General features: G+C 32.0%; 2 protein-coding genes across 3 annotated transcripts; one reads left to right on the forward strand and one right to left on the reverse strand.

Moving 5' to 3' along the window:
* The first annotated feature begins 2,673 nt into the window (after window positions 1–2,673).
* Window positions 2,674–8,422, forward strand: LOC130802941 (uncharacterized RNA-binding protein C1827.05c-like). 2 transcript variants are annotated; one of them, XM_057667068.1, is made up of 10 exons: window positions 2,674–2,812; window positions 3,481–3,574; window positions 3,657–3,771; window positions 3,860–3,915; window positions 4,224–4,271; window positions 4,345–4,442; window positions 6,753–6,825; window positions 6,903–7,013; window positions 7,954–8,030; window positions 8,112–8,422. In XM_057667068.1, the coding sequence occupies exons 2-9, from the start codon at window positions 3,524–3,526 to the stop codon at window positions 7,996–7,998; spliced, it is 597 nt and encodes a 198-aa protein (XP_057523051.1). In that variant the 5' UTR covers window positions 2,674–2,812; window positions 3,481–3,523; the 3' UTR covers window positions 7,999–8,030; window positions 8,112–8,422. The 2 variants fall into 2 exon arrangements, with proteins under 2 accessions (XP_057523051.1, XP_057523050.1); XM_057667067.1 differs by having other exon boundaries at window positions 2,720–2,812; window positions 3,478–3,574.
* A 950-nt stretch (window positions 8,423–9,372) lies between these two features.
* Window positions 9,373–12,030, reverse strand: LOC130802698 (expansin-A6-like). Its single transcript, XM_057666731.1, has 3 exons — window positions 11,555–12,030; window positions 10,485–10,803; window positions 9,373–10,100 (listed from the first exon to the last, which is right to left on the reverse strand). Exons 1-3 carry the CDS (start codon window positions 11,700–11,702, stop codon window positions 9,791–9,793), a joined length of 777 nt encoding a protein of 258 aa, XP_057522714.1. The 5' UTR covers window positions 11,703–12,030; the 3' UTR covers window positions 9,373–9,790.
* Window positions 12,031–21,438: the final 9,408 nt, after the last annotated feature.

Here is a 21,438-nt window from a genome sequence, read left to right on the forward strand (position 1 = left end):
TTATAAAAACATATATGTACATCTTTTTATCTTCCATGTCAACAACCTATTCAATTCAAGATGAGATAGTCATCTTGAACTCTTGTTCAAAGTCTCTGAATAATGTTATTGTGTACACCTCTGACGCATGTCGTACTAAACTAGTAAGTTTAAATGCAGATGTTAGGGTTGTTGTTGTGCAGTAAAACTCTAATGCTATCTCCCTTTCTCTCCATCTTTCAATAGCTTTTTGAAATATTTTGAAGAATTGATATAGACTTGTGCTTTTCGTTCCTTCAAATCCGATTGCAGTGTTTGTGGATTCACTTCGTTGCGAAGATAATATCCCAGCTGAAAAGAAGTCTTTGCTTAATGCAGTGCACCATGTGTCTCTTAGGTATTACAGTCTTTCAAATCATTTGTAGTAAGTTTGATTCCTTTTTAGTTTAAAACTATCAACTATGTTTTCCCAACATCCCTGGAATTCAGTTGGATTGCTACACCCCATTAAGCATTTGTTAAAATCATCTTTGAAGTTTGCATCTGACTTCAACGCTCCATATTGTGAAACTGCATTTTTCAATATGTGCCATAAGCATAGCCTATGCCTTGAGAAAGGATAGACCTACAACAGATATTGAACTGTAAGTGTTAAAAGGAAAATTGAAATTGCTAACGTTTAAATTGAATATTGTAAGAGAATTATTATATGTAAAAATACCTCTTCTACTGCTATTGCAATTGCTACGTCTTGGTCTTTGAAAATTGATACGGGATGTTTTCCTTCCATTGCTTCTTTGAATTGCTCAAGGACCAAAAGAAATGATTCAACTTTCTCATCTGCTATGAATGCACATCCAAACATTGTAGTGTTCCAATGGTTATTTATTCCAACTAATGGTGCACATATCAAGTTGTATTTGTTTGTACAATATGTTATATCAAAAATGACAACATCCCCGTAAATTCTGAAATCTTCCTTCATTAAAGAATCGCACCAAAAGAGTGCCACAAGCTTTGCATCATCATCAAGTTTCATATTCCAAAAGAAATCATTGTCTTTTTGTGCCAACATAATCAATTGCCTGATCACAGTTTGAGCATCCCCACTCTCAATTTCCTTCATTCTCAATTTGTTCACATAGTTTAGATGGTCTCTTAAAGTATGTCCTACACACTCAATCCCTCCAGCATGCTTGGCCAAATATCTGTACGATGTAGTATGCCTTACTTGTGCATCTTCAAAACCTTCAATGGTTTCCATTGTTTCCTTTAAATTTGTCGTCCTCCCGAATCTTTGCAAGTATTGCCATTCCACTATCGCTAACATATGGTTATATAATCCAACATGTTGTTTGACAAAGATGTCTCCACTGTATACATCCAGTTTAATCCTTATGTGTGCATCACATCCACATCTTTTAGTTGGAACTAGCTTTCTCTTGGCATTTTGTCGTTCATTTTCTTTGTTTTTTATCTCTATAGTTCCTTGTTTAGAACAAACGAAGTATCGTTCATGTATAAAACCATCTATTTTCCTTATTGTGGATTTCCGAACACTGAACCCTCTTGCTCTAGCATGATCATGATACAATTATTTAAGGTCCTCCCAACTGCTTGCTCTCATGCCCTCTAATGAACCTCATATGTCAAACTCCCTCTTTCCAGTTAAAGGTTCAGTGTGCAAGCATTCTATTGCAGTTGTTTTATCTAAAATTTACACAATTATTGACAATTGTTGTTTTGAAATGTAACTCAATTGTTTGCTTATAATATTCAATTATCTATATAAAATAGATCTTCGCATTGAATGGAGACATTGCACAACATCAATGTAAAATTGAACAGTTTCGAAGTATGATTGAAATATATAAAACATCAATTTAACATGTTAGTTTTTAAACTGAGACATTTAAAGTTGCATTTGGAATCCATGAACTTATACTGAATCACAGTGAATTCATTGAACACTTTTATGTTTAAAATTGAATTTAGAACTACAATTGATATATATAAAATATCACTTGAATATGTTAGTTTTTAAACGGAGACACGTAAGTTTTTAAACGGAGACACATAAATTTTGGCATTTGAAATCTATAAATCTATATTGAACAACTGAGAATTGAACAATTTATGCTTAAAATTGAACATTTTAATAGCAGAATTGATCATACCTGTATCAATCATATGAATCTCGATATTATCTTCTTCGTTTTCACCATAAACCACCATCATTTGTTCTTTATCAAGCGTCAAATCTGTAAACAAAAGATTATCAATTATATATTTTTGAACAATATCATTCTACATACGATTTTCGTAATATTACCTTCAATCTCGTCTACATATCTTTGTGATGTTTGTAATGTCATTTTCATGTTAAATATCTTCATTAAACCTTCCATTACAGATATTTTTGAACTTAAAATGTTGATTTTCTTTGATTGAAAAAAAAGAATTTCAGAGATTTTCGAAAGAATTGAAGAGAAAATCTCGTTTTGATTTGTTTCCTTATTCGTGTGAGTGTTATAACGGTTTGAAAATGGGTTTCTTTAATTACCATTTTCAAATTTAGCAGTTTTTATATTTATCTGTTTTTCCTTTTTTTTTAAACTGTATTATTGAAAATGGGCTGAAATGTTTTGGGCTGTCTCAATCTGAGACCGTCTCGGCCAAGACCGGCTGAAATGTTTATTGGAAGTAATTTTTACTAAATAAATTAAGATTACAAGCCCAACCAAGACATCATAAAACCCTAGCAAAAACACTTCTTCCAAAACCCTCCTATTTTCATTCCTTCTTCCGGTTCCTCCATTTTCTTGTGTACAAGGTATTTTCTCTATTCCTTTTTCTTCTCCAAATCCATTATTTTCCGAAAATTCGGGGTAAAAAAACTAATGGGCTATGATTATACTATATTTTTTTTCCCTATCTCTGTCAATTTCACTAATTCTTGTAAGAGACGGTCTCAGAGTTTATTTCTCTCTTTTCCTTGTGTGTGTATGTGTTTGTATGTGTAAATCCGGATTTGAATCCACGACCTTTCGGATTGTTAGAATCTGTTCATCGTACAGATTTATGGCTATGATTATAAAGAGAGAGGGTGGAGTTGGGAGGTTAATTCTATTTTTCATGGATTGTTTTTTGAAGAAATTGATTTTGCTAAAAATGCCGCTCCCTTGAGATTTGAAGGTTGAGCTTTCAGTAATTTTTATGGCGTTTTTGCTTTATCTACATATTTCTTTTTAAAACTATCCTTATTTAATCGAATTATGCATTAATGGCTATTTTTCCATCTTCCCTACTATGATGGATTTTCTTCAAGTACACTTGATATGAGCCCTTCTTAATATTTTACCCCTTTTTTCTTTGTTTTTAAAATTTATTTTGGCTTCTTAAAAATTATTTTAGCTTTTTGAATACTTTGGAATTTGGTTTCTAGGTTTTTTTGATTGTTTTGGTTGTTTATTAGAGAAATTCACTTTTTTTTCCCAGTAGATTTGAATTCTTGAAGGAATTCTGTTAAGTAGAAAAACAAACAATGACGAAGAATGGAAAGGATAAACCCATGGAAAGTAATGCAGATTTCTTGGTAAGTTTGTCCATATCAATTCATATTTTGATGGGGTTTCTTAATTCTTAGTTAATTAATGATTATTAATTTCCAACCATAGCCATTAGAAGGTGGTCCGGCTCGTAAGCTTCCCAAAGGTGAAGATTTAGTTAACAAAGCTACTGTGGTTTATATCGGAAGGATTCCACATGGCTTCTATGAGGATGAAATGAAGGGTGTGTTGTGTTGTCTTTTGCCTTTTATTATGTTTCTGAGTTATTTGTTCGATATCTTTGGTTGATTAAATTATCTCAACTTTTTCAGGTTTCTTTCAACAATTTGGAACCATTAAGAGATTAAAAGTTGCACGAAATAGGAAGGTAAAATACATTCAATTAATTTGAATTTGAGGTATCTGAACTAGTGTTGCATAATTCGCTTTACAATTTCGGGATTCACTCAAAATGACAAAAAAATTTGCCTAAAACCAATCATAATTCGCTTTTTTCGATTCACAATTTCCGAGGAAATTAGTGAATTATGTGACACTTATCTGAACTGATCTCGTTTTTATTTTCGAAAAAAATGATCTTTGTACATCTAGTATTATGCATTGCATCCCATTTGAATTAGTTATATAATTTGACTCCTTTTTTGATGTATGTTATGTGCTTTGAATGTTTTACAGACCGGAAAATCTAAGCACTATGGTTTCATCGAATTTGAGTATCCAGAGGTGGTCTCATTTCTCATACGTGAATTAATATTTGGACTTTATTACATTCTATAACTTTTGCCTCTGTTTACAGGTTGCAAAAATAGTTTCAGAATGTATGCACAATTATTTGCTGCTTGAGCACATGCTGCAAGTACACTTGATTCCTCCAGAGCATGTACATCCTAGATTGTAAGTCTTGTATTATTTTAGATATGAAAGTTTAGGACTGCAGGGCCTGTAGTTATGTTGTCCTCCCACAAAAAAGATGAGAAAACCCTAAGACTAGTTGGAACTTGATTGTTATTTTGTGTGTACATGAAGCATGTGATTAGTCTCAATTGAATGAACAAGATTTTTTTTTACCATATTTATTTATTTGAGAGTTGGGTAGAATTTAGCATCATCAATGAGTGCTATTATGCCGACTGTTAGGGAAGCCTTTTGTCCAATTAGGAAAATGGCAAGAAATCAAGATAAATTGAATGAAATGTTCATTTCAGGAATTGAAATTGTTCCCTCTTGTACCTTTTGATTAACAAAAGGATCATCTTGTAAGAATCCCAAACACAGTACCGAAATAAGCATACTGCTATGGCCTTACTTGCTGAACAACATCCACAATCAATGCGAATGATTTTGTTGATAAGTTCAAAAACCTTTATAATATGATTATGAATTTGTGATACTTTGAGGTGGGTGATATTTTGCACTATGCCCCCAACATTCTTTATGTGTTCCTCCATTGTAATGGATTGCCATCAGTAGTTCTTAATAAAACAATCACGATCATTTTAGTCTGATGAGTACTAAAGGGCAGTATATTGCCTTTATTCAAAATCTTTGTAGCTAATTGGTCTTGCTTGGTGTTTCTTTTTTGTCTCTTATTTGCATTGGCTTGCACTGAGATTGTAGGTGGTGGTTAAGTTGTGAGGCTCCGTGAGAGTGTCCACTTCGTATTTGTTGACTCAAGTGTTTGTGGGGGATTGGGTGGTGGGTAGATGGTAAGTGCAATTATGGGGATGAGATGTTCAAGATAGGCGTTGGGGTGAAGGTTAGGTGGCCATTGGTCATTGGTTTTCTTGGTGATTGGAGACTATTAAAGTAGGAGGGGTTGGTTGTGAGGTTCCGTGAGAGTGTTGACTGTAATTGTTTGGGGGGGATCGGATGGTGGGTAGATGCTAGAAGGTTAGTGCATTATGGGGATGAGATGTTCAAAATAGGCGTTGGGGTGAAGGTTAGGTGGCCATTGGTCATTGGTTTTCTTTGTGATTGGAGATGGAGACTCTAAGCTGGAGAGGTTGGTTGGAAACTTTGATGGTGTTGGATTGTTGCCTAGAGTTGGGTATGATTGTTAGTTGTAGTTTGGATGGTGTTGGCTGCTTACTTTATTGAGTGTTGGTTGGGCTGGCAAAGATGATGATGGTCTTTTGGACTGAAGTGTAATAGCTGAATTTTATGCTTTTCAGGATGGGGTTGGAGCTTTGTCTGTTTGGAGTTTGGAGGAAGGTGGTTAAGGAAAAATCATTAAAACATTCATTTTCTAAGGAGAAAAGAAATGATGAAAGAACAAAACATTGTGTTTTGTATGGTAATTTTTTCTTTGCATCCCTAATGTTGTGTGCATCTGCGATGTGTATTGCTTTATTTCTTTGGTGATTGGAGTTTGTGAAAGTGGCAGAGGATGATTTGTAAATATGATGTTGATAGGTTGATGGATTTGGTTATAATTGTAGTTGTAGTCGAGTTGGTGTTGGCTGCTAACAACATTGATGTAGATGAAGTTTGTGTTGGCTACTGGGTTGGAAGAGAAGGTAGACTTTTTTCCGTAATGAAATGTAATTGGTGATTTCATACTTGTTACTCTTAGTTATAAAAGGCGCAAGGATCCTTAAGCACTAAGGATCCCTGGAGCCTAGGGCACTTGGTGAAGGCGCCTTAGAAACCAGAAACACCATTATCACTTGGGAAAAAATCCACAAGAAGAGAAATCAAGGGAAAAGAAATGAAGAGGAGTAAATATACATCGTGGCTGCCCATTTTAAATGGGTTTCGCCAAGATCAAGTGCTCCTCAAGGCGCTCATAAAAGGTACTATCAGGCACTCACCTTAAGGATTCACCTCGCCAAGCCTAGCCCATTCAAAGTGTCCACACCATCACCCGCCAAAGCACACAATTTAAGACTAATAGCCGAAACTCGATAAAACTAATTTTCTCTTTGCCTAGATGTGTATAGTTTGTTTTATTATTCTTTGTTTGGGATTTGACGATTTAATTTGCTTGAACTTTTATAAAATCTCAATCTTAATGCACTGCGTAGATATAATCAATTTGCAATTTTTTAAATAGTGTTCAAGAATACTTTTGATACACTATTTTGTCATACTTTGGGTTGTTTGCATCTATGTTTTATGTTTAGTTGGTTAAAATTTCCTCTTTAGATTTTGGTTCATTTTACGTTAATGCAGCTGCTCACTTTTGTACCTATGTTGTTATTATAGGTGGAAAGGTTTAAATCGTACGCAAAAGCAGCCAGTTGATTTTGTTCAAATAGAAAGGTTTAAGCATAACAAGGTATATGTAAAATCAGAGGTGCCATAGCTACAATTTAAAAATCTTTTCGATAGTCTTACTAAAATAAGGCCGTTCAGGATAGGACACTGGATGAGCACAAGAAATTGCTTAAAGCAATCCTGAAGCGAGACAAAAAGCGAAAAAGTAAAATAGAGGCTGCTGGAATTAATTATGAATGTCCTGAAATTGTAAGATCTTTCAACCTCTATTTCAGTATGTGACTTATATGCATGGGAAAGGAGAGCTATTTATGTACTTGACCACTGTCACATGATTCACTGTCCTCTTTGTGAATTGCGAATAAAACAAGCAAATTGTGGTCGGTTTTGGGCTATTTTAGGGTCATTTTGAGCGAATTGCGAATCCATAAAACGAATTAACTTGCGAATCATGTTACACAGTACTTGACTACTACACTAGATAACAGAGTTTTGGTGTACAAAAAGAGGAAGGTTGATGTGACCAAAGCAAATGCTAACAATTGCCCCTGTTTTATAGAACTGACTCTCCAGAATCTCAAACAATGCTGTCTTGTTTTTATGACGCTACTACATCGAGTACCTCCCTTTTGCATATGCTTTAAAAAAGTGACTTAGCTGGGTTCGTGACGCTTGAAAGTCTCATGCACTGCAATTGTTGTTGGGATATCCCTTGTTTCTTGAAACATGTATCATACTATCATGATAGTAACTTCATTTTGCACAAGTTCTTTAATCATATTAAGTTTAACCAAACATTAATCTTTACATCAGAAAAATATTAACATTAACCTAACTGTTTCCTGCTCAACTTGCATATTGAAAGGGATAGTAAATCATTTGGTTTTTGAACATCATTCATCGATCACTCTTAATATGTTTTTTTTTCTTAATCTATTAGTTATATATTATCCAGTGAGATTTTGTTTGATTCGTCTTAATATGAAATTATTAACATTAACTTTTTATAATTTTTACTCAAGTACAATTAGAAATAATTAAAGATTGAATTAATACATTGGCAAATGTGCCAAAACCGACGTTGACATTGGTACCTATAAATCGGTGCTTGTGCTATATTTCTCATATGCATATGTATGAGGTGACCCGCTATTTTCATTCTTATTATGTTACGTTTTCTATTTTGTAGGAGGGTGCTAACCTGCCTGCTCCAAAGAAAATTAGATTTGATTGACGATAGCTAGTTTTTCTAAAAAAAACGCCAAGGTAAGCAAGCATTGTTTTTATTTGTTTTTCATGCTTTTCAATCGTCTTATAGTTTGATCGACCTTTAAACATTTATGGCAGTCTTATCTCGGTAAGCCGCTAAATAGACTGCAAAGTGAATACCAAACGTTACAAAAAGCTTCCTTAAGTCGCGCAGTGAAGTGTTTACCGATGAGCTATGAAGCCACGCCATTTTTGAACCTCCAACAATGAGAGCATTGTACTTTTGAATTTGTTCTTATAAGTGATTATCTGTAGTTTCTGTTATAGGCTTGCTTAATACTACAATTGCTTGCATTTAAAATATAATCCAATGAGATTTTGTTTGATTCGTCTTAATGTAATGATTATTAATGTTAATTTTTCTTAATTTTTAACTAAGTATAATTAAAGATATTAAGGGTTAAACTTGAAATATTGCCTCAGCATGTGTGAAAAATCTAAATGGGACTATTAGATTAAATAGGAAAAAAGTTTATCCACTACTAATAGCTAGATAACTCCATTCACTTCATAATACTTTTTTTTGATGTGGAATGATATCCTTCTTTGCAACAAATAACTTTACTTTGTTACATTTTAATTTTTTTGTATTTTTTTGTTTTTTTTTTCTACTTTTTTTCTTAGCTGTTCAAGTTTTTGCTCGTTAATAATTTTGATGTCAAAATAAATATTCTTATCATGTGTCATAGTTATTGCGTTGAGTATGGATATATGAATCATTCCCATAGTCCTTTTGATAATATTCTTATTTATAAATAGTTATTAGAAACGAAAACACTCAATAAATTTACTAATATTAGAGAATTAGAGACATTAGTAGGTTTCAAGCTGATTATGATAACCACCTAATTGCCACTAAAGCAATTAAATTCTACTTCTATAAAATCAAGTTTGCACCAATAGTTTTGATACAAAGTTTTGGACTTAATACGCATCATTGGATAATTTTCCAATCAATCACACTTAATGTTAAATTTGAATTTCAGCCAATTTTATGTTTGTTTAAAAATAGTTAAAATTAAAATTGGATAATTTTCAATCAATCATGTTAAATTTAAATTCCAGTCAATTTTATATTTATCCAAAAAGTAGTTAAAGATGAAGATGACTTTTCAAACACAATCTTATTTCATTTTCTAAGATTTTAGCATTGGAAAGAAAATTTAAAATTTGAAATGGAAATCAAGCATATAATTAAGTTTTTTCTTTTTAAAAAAACCCATAATAGACCGAATAAAAATAAAAGGGTTAAGTGAGAGTTGCAATCAAAACCTTATTTGAAATAAGTGATAAAACTCGAATTAAAGCAAGTTTCGATCCTCAAATCTCAACATATAATTAAGCCTTAACGGTATCCATTTTATATCAATAAAAATACTTAGTTAACAAAAAAAAGCAAATAGAAGTACATGTATTGTATATGTTGATCAATATATATAGCAAATACAACGAACTAAGTATTATATTCAAAGCCGCGGGCTAACTTTTTTTTTTTAATCCTTGGCCACTTCGGCTTTTGTTTTCTGAATATTTAATCAAAGATAAGTAACTATCAAAATACAAAAGAAAAAAAACACTCCTAATTTCCTTTAATCCAAATGAAAAACGTATTAACTTCACAAGAAATGAGAGAGCACTAATCATAAAGCAGATCTAGTATGAGACAAGTTCATACAAAAAGTCTAATTAAAAGTTTTAACAATTTTACGATGAGACGATCTTTGATGAGAATTTGCGATGATTATAAGGTTTTTGGGTTAAGCTCTAAAGTTTTTGCCGATAAAAGTTTGACCAAATTGCCAATTAGAAGGAGCAATGTTAAAGGAAGTGGCGGTTCTACGATCACTAGCGGTGACACGAAATGAGAGAGATTGTCCAACCAAAACTGCATTTGATTGCCAATTTTGACCCCAATTGCGACTCATACTCATCCATCCTGTTCTTGATCCTTTAACACTAGCACTCACGATATCACCTGCACCTGCGACGTTGGTGATCAACACCAAATTAAAGTAACGGAAACCGTTGATTGTGAACCTTATTCCTCCACGCTTTCTACATGGCACTCTGTAATAAAAAGTAAATAAATTGTATTAGTTAATTGTGAGATTTTGACATGAAGTTTAAATTTATAGTTAAATCAAGAAAAGAAAGTAAAAATGGTAAAAAAAAAAACTAAATTTTATGAGAAAATAGAAAAAATATCTATGTAGATGAGAATTAAAGAAAAAGTATAAAAAAAGACAGATTTAATCAGACAAACTAAAAACAAAAGGCTGATTCTCTGGCAGTGTGCCATTTGTATATAAAGTACGCAACTTTCCCAACATTCAAATGTTAATTGGTTAATGATTTCAACACACAAAAAGACACTAGGCAAAACAGAAAAACAACTACTTATAAAAAAAGTGATTAAAACAGAGCAAAAACAGGGGAAGAAAACAGATTTACCTGCGGAAAGCAACAGGAACAATGCCAGCCCGGTACTCAGCAATCTTAAGAAACATAGGCATGGCGAGATCAAAATGAGGGCGAGGTGGATTGCACCACCCACCATTATCACTGGGCAATTCATAATTTGGTGGGCAAAAGTTAGTGGCTGTGATGAATATGGATGGGCTTCCTGGGTGGCACCATCTCGGGTCGTTAGCACATTTGAGCTCATAACATGACCCACAACTTTGGCCATTGTTGAATAGAGCTGTACTAAGTGCAGCTGTATTTACTCCATACCCTTGACTATACAAGTTTCCATACCCACAAGCTCCCCCTACACACAATCATAACAAAAAATGTTTTAGGCCTAAGATTAACGGTGAGTCTAAGATGTTAGCATAGGATTGGCTGAACACTCGTCTCTGCATTTGTTTTGTATCAATATGGATGTCATTCTTTTGCGTTATGTACTATACAATTCAATATTTTAAAGGGTTTTAATAAAAAATCTGGCTTCATGCCTATATTTCCGTGCATATAACTAAGTAATTAAGTTGAGGTAAAAGTAATTCAAACCAATATATAATAAATAAATCAGTCGTCCTTATATTGAGATATCTCTATAGATCTACATCTTACACATGCTTATAAATCACCTTATTTATATTAACAATTTTAGTGTTCCTTGAGAATTGAGTGTTTTTTGGGTGAAGAATGTACTACTTTTTTTCAAGTAAGATTTTGGGTTTGTTTCCCTCTTTTCTAGCCTTCTCTTCCCTCATCCAACTCTGTACTAGAAAGAAAAAAATGGTGACTCCAGTGTCACATAATTCGCTAATCTCCTCATGTACCACGAATCGGAAAAAATGAATTATGGTCGGTTTTGGAATATTCTTGGGCAAACTTGAGCGAATCGCAAATTCAAAAACTAGCGAATAATGTTTTCCTGGGTGTCCTTTATGTTCCATGTTTTACGCTGAAATGCCCATGAATTTTCTAATACAAATGGTATAAATATAAGCACATGAGACATTATACCAATGTAATGATAAATGGAAAATAATGTAATAAGAAAAGGAACTAACCCATGGTTCCGGAGGCGTCGGAGCCACCATAGAAGGTAGCATGGGCGGTTTGCCAACCGCCACCCGAGTATACTCCGGGGATTCTAGCCTGACTAACAAAAAAAAGAGAGGAAACTAACAAGAATAAATGGAGGATTATAGAAGCCATTGATACCCTAAAGAACGAGTATTGGAGTATATTGATATACTTAATACTTGATAGTAAGTGAAGTCATGTAGTGGAGACAGAGTACTTATATAGGGGCAACATAGTTGATTTTCTTCCGTAATTAATGCTGGTTGGTCACTTTATTTATGTATTTGTGTAGTGTGTAATTAGGACTATTAGTTTTTTTTCTTTATTCATTTTGCTTTTTTGGATATTTTTTTGACTTTTTAAAATTTGGGAACGTAAATTATGGCTGATTTTATCAATCAGTATTCATACAGTATATGAATAGGCGCTGTCTGTTTGCCAATGCAGTTGTATTTCTTGCTTGTGGGTTGTGTTCTACTTTCATTTTTTATTCTAAAATTACATCAAAGTCTAATATATAAATCAGTGTTAATTTTACTGTGCATCAGTTCTCGCACTTTACTCCACTAATTCACACTTTTCTCTCTATGAAAGTCGGATTCTTACTTTACTCGACTCTACTTCATTTAGCGTGCAAATTTTCTTATGCGACCCCCTACCGCAACTAGCATTTTTGCGTTATCGACTTAATCCTAGAATAAGTTTCCTTAACCTTCCTCAGTTGACTTATCTTTCATACAATTTTGCAACCCTGAACACATACTAAGCTCTGTATCCAAAATAGTTACGTTTATGAGTTACGAGTCAAGTCGAACAATCCCCAACTCAAGCTAAAAAATACAAGTATGCAAGTGGTAGGTGTACATTATCAATCAAGCTACTCCAACAATATATTAAAGTGATAGTGCAAATTAACGCAAATAAAGAATCAATTCAAGTACTATGCATTTCTCCAAAGTTCCATTTTAGGTTCGGAGTCAATTTTCTTTTAGGATTCTTTTTGGCTTCTTTCAAAAACAAAGCGTAGGTATGAAAATTAAGAGAGATATATTCCTCCATTCCTTTGATTGCTACTGAAAATGATATTTTCACTTACATGTCATATTTAATAGCATATTTAAAGAGACGACAGAGTGCACAGAAAATTTTAGGAAATATGAAATTATGAATAGCAATTTAGTACCAAAATTGAAAGAGCTTTGGCCCAAAAAGAGCTAATGTGAATAAGCTCTGCTTCACTTACAAGTTGTGCCATGAATGGCAATCTTCACTTTACTTTTCACATTTTCTACCTTCTTTCTATCTTCCTTTACTGACATATTTTTTGGGAAATTATCAATGGTACCTTTGTGTTTTTGCACTTTATCTTTGGTACCCTTGTGTTTTTTCGATTATCAATGGTATCCCTAGCATTTCATGCTAATTACAACCGTGACATTATTCAAGTTTTTGTCGTTAGCTTGCCGTTAAATCCTTTTAAAAACAAACTATGGTCAGTTTGTTTGAACCTTGAATAATGTCAAGATAACGGCCAAAACTTGAATAATGTCACGCTTGTAATTAGCATGAAATGCTTGGGGTACCATTGATAATAAAAAAACACAGGGGTACCAATGATAAACTGCAAAAACACATGGGTACTATTGATAATTTCCCTATTTTTTACCTTATTTCTATCTTATTTTTACAGATTTGTCGATAACTCGAGAAAATTTTAAAGCTCATTCTATTTCTATGAGTTTATTCTTCATCAAATAATGTTACATACATTCGACCTTTTTATTTAAATTTCATAAAAGTCACTAAATAACATTAAAATAATGGAAAATTGACTCTATTTTTATGAGTTTATTGCTAACAGAGAATATTTTGTTATAATAAATCACTATCAGTGGTAAACTAAAAAATTTTGTAATAGTGATGGAATTGATTTAGTTGTCAAAATCAAGAATGGACTAAGAAATTGTTATTTATTGATTAGGTTGTTAATGGTAGGTTTATATCAATCTCTCATTATTTTAATTGCCCTAATAGTGAATAGGTACTTAGGTAGGATCTTTTCTATAATTTTCATTATTTATTTTTTAAAAATTATAGGATAGTGAAGAAAAATAGGTGAAAATCAAACCTAAATTCTTATTATTTAAAAATATAATCTTGATATATCCTAATTCTCAAGGGTAGTGTATTATTTCACCTAAAATAAAGAATTAAGTGAACTTTATTCTGTAATCTAATAATGCTGCCATCACAAATTATATAGTAATAGTAATATTGGTTTAGTACTGAATTTAATATTTTTATGAATTATGACTAAGAGGATAAAAGTTTAAATTTTTACCGTAACTCTTTATTTTTCATTAAAGTTTGTAGTTTAAATTTTTCATAAATTTTCATTTAAGAGTATTTCATCGAGAAAGTTGGAACAATCTTATTTAAACAAAATAGTCCAATCAAATTAATTAAGACATTTATTTTCAAACTTAAAATACTCAATTTAATTATTTAGTAAAACTTTATTTTTATTTGTGCTTCTCATTTTCTCCAAATAGAAATTTGACAAGGTTTTCCCATCATGAATCTTTCCATATTTAGACAAAAATATTAAAATAATCTCAATTGTCTCACATATTTTACTAAAAGACATTAAGGGTATCGTTCCCTCATTATAACTATTCTATCTTTCTACTAAACCCCTCTTACAACTTTTTACAATTTCACGCAACGATAATTATTATTTATTTCAATTAATAAAAACTTCTGATGTAATCTTCTTTCATTATTACTATCTTTAATTTCTTCTCATAATCCAAATCAAAGGAATAAAAAACAATTGAAAAAACAATTGAAAGAAGTATTTCACGTATCATTTCAAATGTTTAAATAGACACTTTAAATATTAAAATATTCACATTAAATCGGTCTAACCATCAGACGCCTTCATACAAGAATCGCTCCTAAATTTTTGTCCCTTAAAAGTTTTTTGAGGAGTTACCAATTTTATTTTTTTTCACAGAAAAAGGTTAAGAGGTGGCAAGAGAATTAATTTGGGAAGGGAGGAAAACAGTTGAAAGGATTTGTATATCTATACAAATTTCATGTATAGAGGGAAAACCCAAGAACAAGCCAAGTGTCAAATTGTATCCCATCAACCAAATCTTCAAAAAGATCATAGAAGTATAGAAAATAAAATACTCCATAATAGGAGGAACAAACCTTTTTTTGGTTATTTGTTAATTAATGTTGGTATTTCAACTACAAATTGCAAGCCTCTTTAACTTTTATTTATTATTTACTCGTTTTCTTCAATATGACATGTGAATTTCTCACTCAACATTGATTTGATCTCCTCCTTGCCCCTTTGACTTATTCGGTCATTCCAATGAGATGTATTTAAATTATTAAAAAAGTCTTCTATGTATTTAGTTTACACTTTTTTAGTGTGTATTAACCAAAAAATAATAAATATTTTTTAATAATTGTACTTGTCAAGTGGAAAAAAATATTATTCTTAAACTTTTTAAGGTTAGTAGACACTAAAATAGTAAAGATCAAGTTCATATAAGACTTTCTCGCAAATTATCAGTGTCTTTTCGAATGTTTTAGAGGGCATTGTAAAGATTCAAATATTAACATTTAAGAAACCAATATGTAACCGATTCACAACATGCTTATTTTTATAATGAGATAAAACTCAAAATTTTCAATTAATTCAATATTAATGGAGAAAATATATAGCTATCAATTATCTAGTAAACACAAAATCAACGATTCTCATAAAGAAAAAACCTATTACAACCCAAAATCAATAATAAAAAAGGTATTGACCACTGAAATATAGCAAGAAGCAAATAAGCCCTTGAATAAACATATATGGAGTAGTAATTATTAAGCAATAACAAAGAGCAAATTGAAAAAAAAAAAATTAATTTAACTCAATTTCCATCCTATTTTGTTTGCCTTTTATGCTTTTCAAAGTCAACCAATGGCCTTCTCAATTTTTTTAGTTCTTAATGAGGAAAAAAGACATAACTACCAGAAAGTAGGCATTTTTGTCTTGGGTTTCAAAAATGTGTGTTTAGTTATTGGTAATTAGTTAATAACTACTTTTTATGGCCTCTTATGGTCTGTCAATTAGCACAATTTTATTTTAATCTGATATTGATTTTGCATCCAATTCTTCCTCCTTTAAATCTATCTACAGACTTATTCTCTCTATATATCTTAACCGTTTCCACTAATTTTCACCAAAATTATTTGGTCTATTATATTTTATTTGGACTCATAATATCTTTTATTTATTGTAATTATTATTGCTCTTATAGTGTTTCTTTGTAAACAAATTTATAAAACCAGATAGCATTAGTTTACAACAAAAAAATAATTCAAATAAAGAAAAATTAGTTGCAACGCATTGCATTGAAAGGACAATCCTTGATCATTATTAGTTATAAATAGTGGTCATGAAAAATTTGTAGTATAAATTTTAGTGTAATGCACAATATCATTCTTATATAATGAAACTTTCATCATAAAAAAAGTTACAGTTGTTTTGCACACAATTTTCAATTACCTCCTAATATTACCTCACTAAATGATAATGCAATAACGCCATCATCATTACCAACAGTTAATTATTTATTATAATAATACTTTGTTGAGAGATTTTCCTATCAAAATTAAACTAACTTTTCATCATCATTTTCACTATTTAATACCGACAACCAAACCAAACTGGCCAATGTCATAATTAACAGTTAATTATTTTAAAGGAAAACATAATACATGTTCATTGTTCACCTTCTTGTTATATTATGACATGAAGTATACTTGCGTAATTGTATAATGGCATCATGAAGTAGCCAGTAATGCTAGACTTGTACGCAACATAAGTTTTGTAGTGTATTTACTATGCTATGATCATTGAACTATTTTTAATTAATGAAATAATGGTAAATGAAATGGAGGATTGGAGAAGAAAGGACAACATTATAAATGCTTTATATGTTAACTTCCACAATACTTTTTCACATAGAAAAACCTGTAATTTTCATCATAAGGTGTTTTTTATTCTTATGATTTATTAAATAAACATTTAAATAGCTTTATTGGGACCGAGTATGAGAATTACGGGTTAACATGGTGATCAAGAACTTTTCCTTTCACCCTTGTGACAGAAGTTCGATCCTTAGCACTTATAGAAACGTTTAATTTCTTCTCCCTTTACTTATAAGGATTCTTCAGCTTATCCCGAGAATAAAAGAAAAGACTCATTTATTATTTTTTAGGTCAGTTCACCTTAATCGTCTCATTAATATTTTTAGTAGTGATTTGACACATGGATATTTTTTTATTGTGCCTCCTCCTTAATTTATACACATACACCTTATTATGGTGGTCCCCTTCTTATTTTATTTTACTTTTCTATAATTTGTACATTTAAATGGCTTTTTGTCGTGGTTCCTTTCTTACCTAGTTACCTTAATATTTATACAAATCCATGGATTAGAGTGAGTATTAATTTTTACAAAGCTTCAATTTTTCAGCAAACAAAAGGGACCATGACTAAAATAGAAGCATGTTTCTCCCTTTCTCAATCCCACAATTTAAACTACATCATAGGTTCACGCAATCCCAAAGGTACAAATTAATAGAATTGGTTCCAATTTTGTTAAGCAAGCGATTACAGAATCAAATCTTGAGATTTTTTTGACAACTTTATCCCCATGGATGGATACACTCATGGTCCACCCAACAATTTAATAGATCATAAATTATAATAAAAATAATAAAAAAAATGGCAATTGTCATCTTCTAAAAATCTTACACTTGAAATTATATATATAGGATCAAATAAAAAAGTTGGAATTAAGGATAAAAAGATTTTTTTTCGGGTCACAATGTCAAGCTTAACCCAAAAGATTGGGATCGACTACATGAATAAATACATCAATTCTAGTGGTCATCCACATGAATTTTTTTTTCATTCATTCTGATTTCACTACCAACTCAATTGGTAAAAATAGGTCATTCATATCCTATTCCAATTATGTCCTCCAAGTCATTTTTGGTTTTCCTCACCCTCTTTTTAAGTCTCACGAGCTCCAACTTTCTATCGTCCTTACCGATTTGTTAATACTCTGTCTTTGCATATGTCCAAACCATCTTAAACGATTCTCTTTCATCTTTTCCTCAATATTTGTAACTCCTAAACCATTTCTTATATCTTCATTTCAAATTTTATCTCCCAAGGAGTGCTCACTCATCCATCGAAACATTCACATTTTCCCTACTCTCATCTAAAATAATAAAAGTCAAAGTTTCCCCAAGCTAGCTACAAATTAATCATGAAAAAGAAGAAAAGAAAACAAATTAGAAACTTAGAGTATTACTTTAATATCTTATCATGGAAGCATAGAGTAATAAGTAGTACTTAAAAGGTACATCCATAGAGAGATCAATAGTACTCACTTATTAACTCCTTTCAAAAGATGGTAGTAAGAAGAAATTGATTTACCTTTACATGTAAGGCTTAGCCCAATTGGGGTATCTCACATTAATTATGCACATACTTGTATGTTTATGCTACCTTAAATTCAGCACTCACTTTTAAATCCCTAACGGCTCCTATGGCTTTTGGTATTAAAAATAGAAATGGTAACGCATATTTAGAATACTTTACTTAGGAAACTACATGATAAAGTCTGTGACCATACTTCTTTTCTAATTGATTTTTTCTTCAGACAATTCATTATCAATCTTTACCACTTCAAAAAGATGACATTAGGTGGTGATCGAAGATTATATAATGAAAACAAATAATTAGGGATGAAAATTTCAATACCAGGATAAACATTTTGAGCCAATCTTAAACTTGTTGTGAACCGACATTAAATATGTCACGCCTTGCTTCTTACCTCCAGCTGAATCATCATAGACATGGAAAACACCTTACTATTGGTACAAAGAAAAAAAAACAGCAAATTAGTACTTCCTTTATTCTGAATTACTTGAACGGTGGTGGCACAAGAATTAAGAAAAATCACTTTCAATATATCTTTTTCTATTGAGAAAATTATAATAAACTACCCATTCTATACCCCTCTTTGCAAAAAACTACCTTATCTAAAATTTTTTGCAAAAAACTACCTTATATAATACATTTCTTTGCAAAAGACTACCTTATAACGGTTTTTAGCGTTTGACCGTTTAAATTAACCGTTGACTATCACGTGATAGTCACGTGACCTTATAAAACACGCCTTCTTCTTCATTTCACGCTGCTTTGAATCAGTTGCTCTTGAAGGAGGGTTAAATACAAAATCCAAAGCTCCATTAATGAAGCTTAAATTCAAAGTGCCATTTTTACAGCTTGAACCCAGAAAAGTAAACCCATCAAAAAATCATCCCTAATTGATCTTAAACTCTACGATGACGACGAAACACTTGTAACCCATGTATCTTCGATTCAATTCAACTCAATACCCGAATCCGAAGTAGAAAGAGAGCCCGACGAAGATGAATTTCATGGGTTTTTTCCAATCTCTCTTCAACCTCAAAATCCCGTCAAAGAAGAACTCATTGACGCCTATACATCATCAATTCATCATTTTGATGTTAGTTTGGGCATCAAATGGAGCTTTCATGGTTGAAATTTAGGTAGTTTGTAGAGCTTTTATCAATGGACTAAGAGGCTCCATACGAATCACACGAGCTTTTATCAATCTTGCATATATTGAATCCAGTGTAGGGTGGTCGAGTTGTTCCATTGAAATTATATAACCTGTTGCTTTTGGATGTGCAATGAGACCAGACAATTGTATGAGCTCCTATTATTCACATTTAAGATATTACGGGTCAGAGGGATTTAGAGTCTGGGACAGGGGAGGGAAGCAACTGATTCAAAGCAGCGTGAAATGAAGAAGAAGGCGTGTTTTATAAGGTCACGTGACTATCACGTGATAGTCAACGGTTAATTTAAACGGTCAAACGCTAAAAACCGTTATAAGTAGTCTTTTGCAAAGAAATGTATTATATAAGGTAGTTTTTTGCAAAAAATTTTAGATAAGGTAGTTTTTTGCAAAGAGGGGTATAGAATAGGTAGTTTATTATAATTTTTTCTTTTCTATTTTACCCTCTTTGAATGTTATGTGAAAAATAATTATGTGATGAATGATAATAAAGTAGGGGTAAAATGGAAAATTATTGAGTTGCTTTTTGCCAAAGAAAGAAAGAGTGCAAGTATTATAAAACAGCTAAAAAAAGGTGATAAATGCAAGTATTATGGAATGGAGGAAGTATTTAGTACTAATATCTTCTTTTTTCCTATTTAGCAACATTTTCTTGCTTTAATATTGGGGAATTTCGAATAAGCTCCATCCTTCAACTTGGTAACAATAGCTTCATAGCTTATAACACAATGATCACTCCACCATCCATCATCCAGTTAACTCCAAGAATATACATTTTTCAGAAATAAAGCAAAGAATTTACACTTTCACAAGCAAAGCGAAAAAATATCTGGATCCTAATGAAAAGTAATTGCCTAATTATTTTGACCATAACTCTATTAGGCTCACTATTAATACTTAACATTTGATTGGAACCTAATAATCATTAATTATTCACAAAACTTGCTCATTCCTTCTTGTTCTTGTACTTACTCTTATCTCTCTAAAAACCCAATGGCTGATCTTGCAATATCAATTGCTGGAAAACTCATTGAAGTGATCGGAAACGAGATCATCAAACAGATTTGTGACACATGAGGCTGTGAATCTGAACTCAAAGATCTCAAGGAAACTGTCTCTACCATCAGAGACGTGCTCCTTGATGCTGATCATGAGGCTGCAAGGCTAGGGCTCACTGACCAAGAACGAGGCTACATTCAAAATCTAAAGGATGTTGTGTACGATGCTGATGATCTTTTTGATGAGTTTCTTACTCTTGCCGAGCTGAAGCAGATTAAGACCCTAAGCAAGGTAGAAAAGTTCTTTGCAAAGGTATTTTGTATCTTTTCTTTTAAAAAAGTCGGTGAAGCTTGTAGGATGTCTAGCCAAGTAAAGAAATAAAAAAGAGGTTGGATGCAATTGCTGAAAACCGTAAAAAATTTAAGTTTAAAGTTGAGCACCGTACCAAATTAGAGTTTGATGTTGATCCTATAAGTAAGAGAAGGGAGGAAACATGTTCTTATGTTAATGTGGAGGATATAATTGGAAGGGATGAGGATAAGAAGAAAATTATAAATATGTTGTTGGGTTCTAATGGTGATGAAGATTTTCGTTTCGTGACTATAGTGGGTATGGGAGGTTGTGGAAAACTGCTCTGGCTCAACTTATATTTAATGATGAAAAGATTATGAGAGCGTTTCCTGAATTTAGGTTATGGGTTTGTATATCAGATCAAGGAGTAGAATTTGATGCAAAAAAAAGATCCTTCTGGAAATTGTCGAATTAGTTACCAAGAATAAACCCCATAGTAGCTCTTCAATGGAAATAGTCGTAAACTTGTTTCAAGAGTGTTTGAGAGGAAAAAAGTATTTTCTTGTTCTTGATGATGTATGGAACAAGGTTCATGAAAAATGGGATGACTTGGAAAAATACTTAAGGATCGGGCAACGAGGAAGTAGGATTGTGGTAACAATCTACCTCTTGCTATTAAGGTTGTAGGAAGTCTTTTATTTGGTCAAGACATAAGTAAATGGAAGACATTTGAAGAGATTAGGTTGGCTGACATTTCTAAAGGTGAAAATAGGATTTTTTACATATTAGAGTTCAGTTATCACAATCTTACACCCTTATTGAAAAGTTGCTTCGGTTATTGTGCATTGTTTCCCAAGGATTTTAAGATTGAAAAGCATATATTACTT

Source organism: Amaranthus tricolor, chromosome 16, assembly GCF_026212465.1.
Source record: "Amaranthus tricolor cultivar Red isolate AtriRed21 chromosome 16, ASM2621246v1, whole genome shotgun sequence".
In the NCBI taxonomy this organism is placed as follows: Eukaryota; Viridiplantae; Streptophyta; class Magnoliopsida; order Caryophyllales; family Amaranthaceae; genus Amaranthus; species Amaranthus tricolor.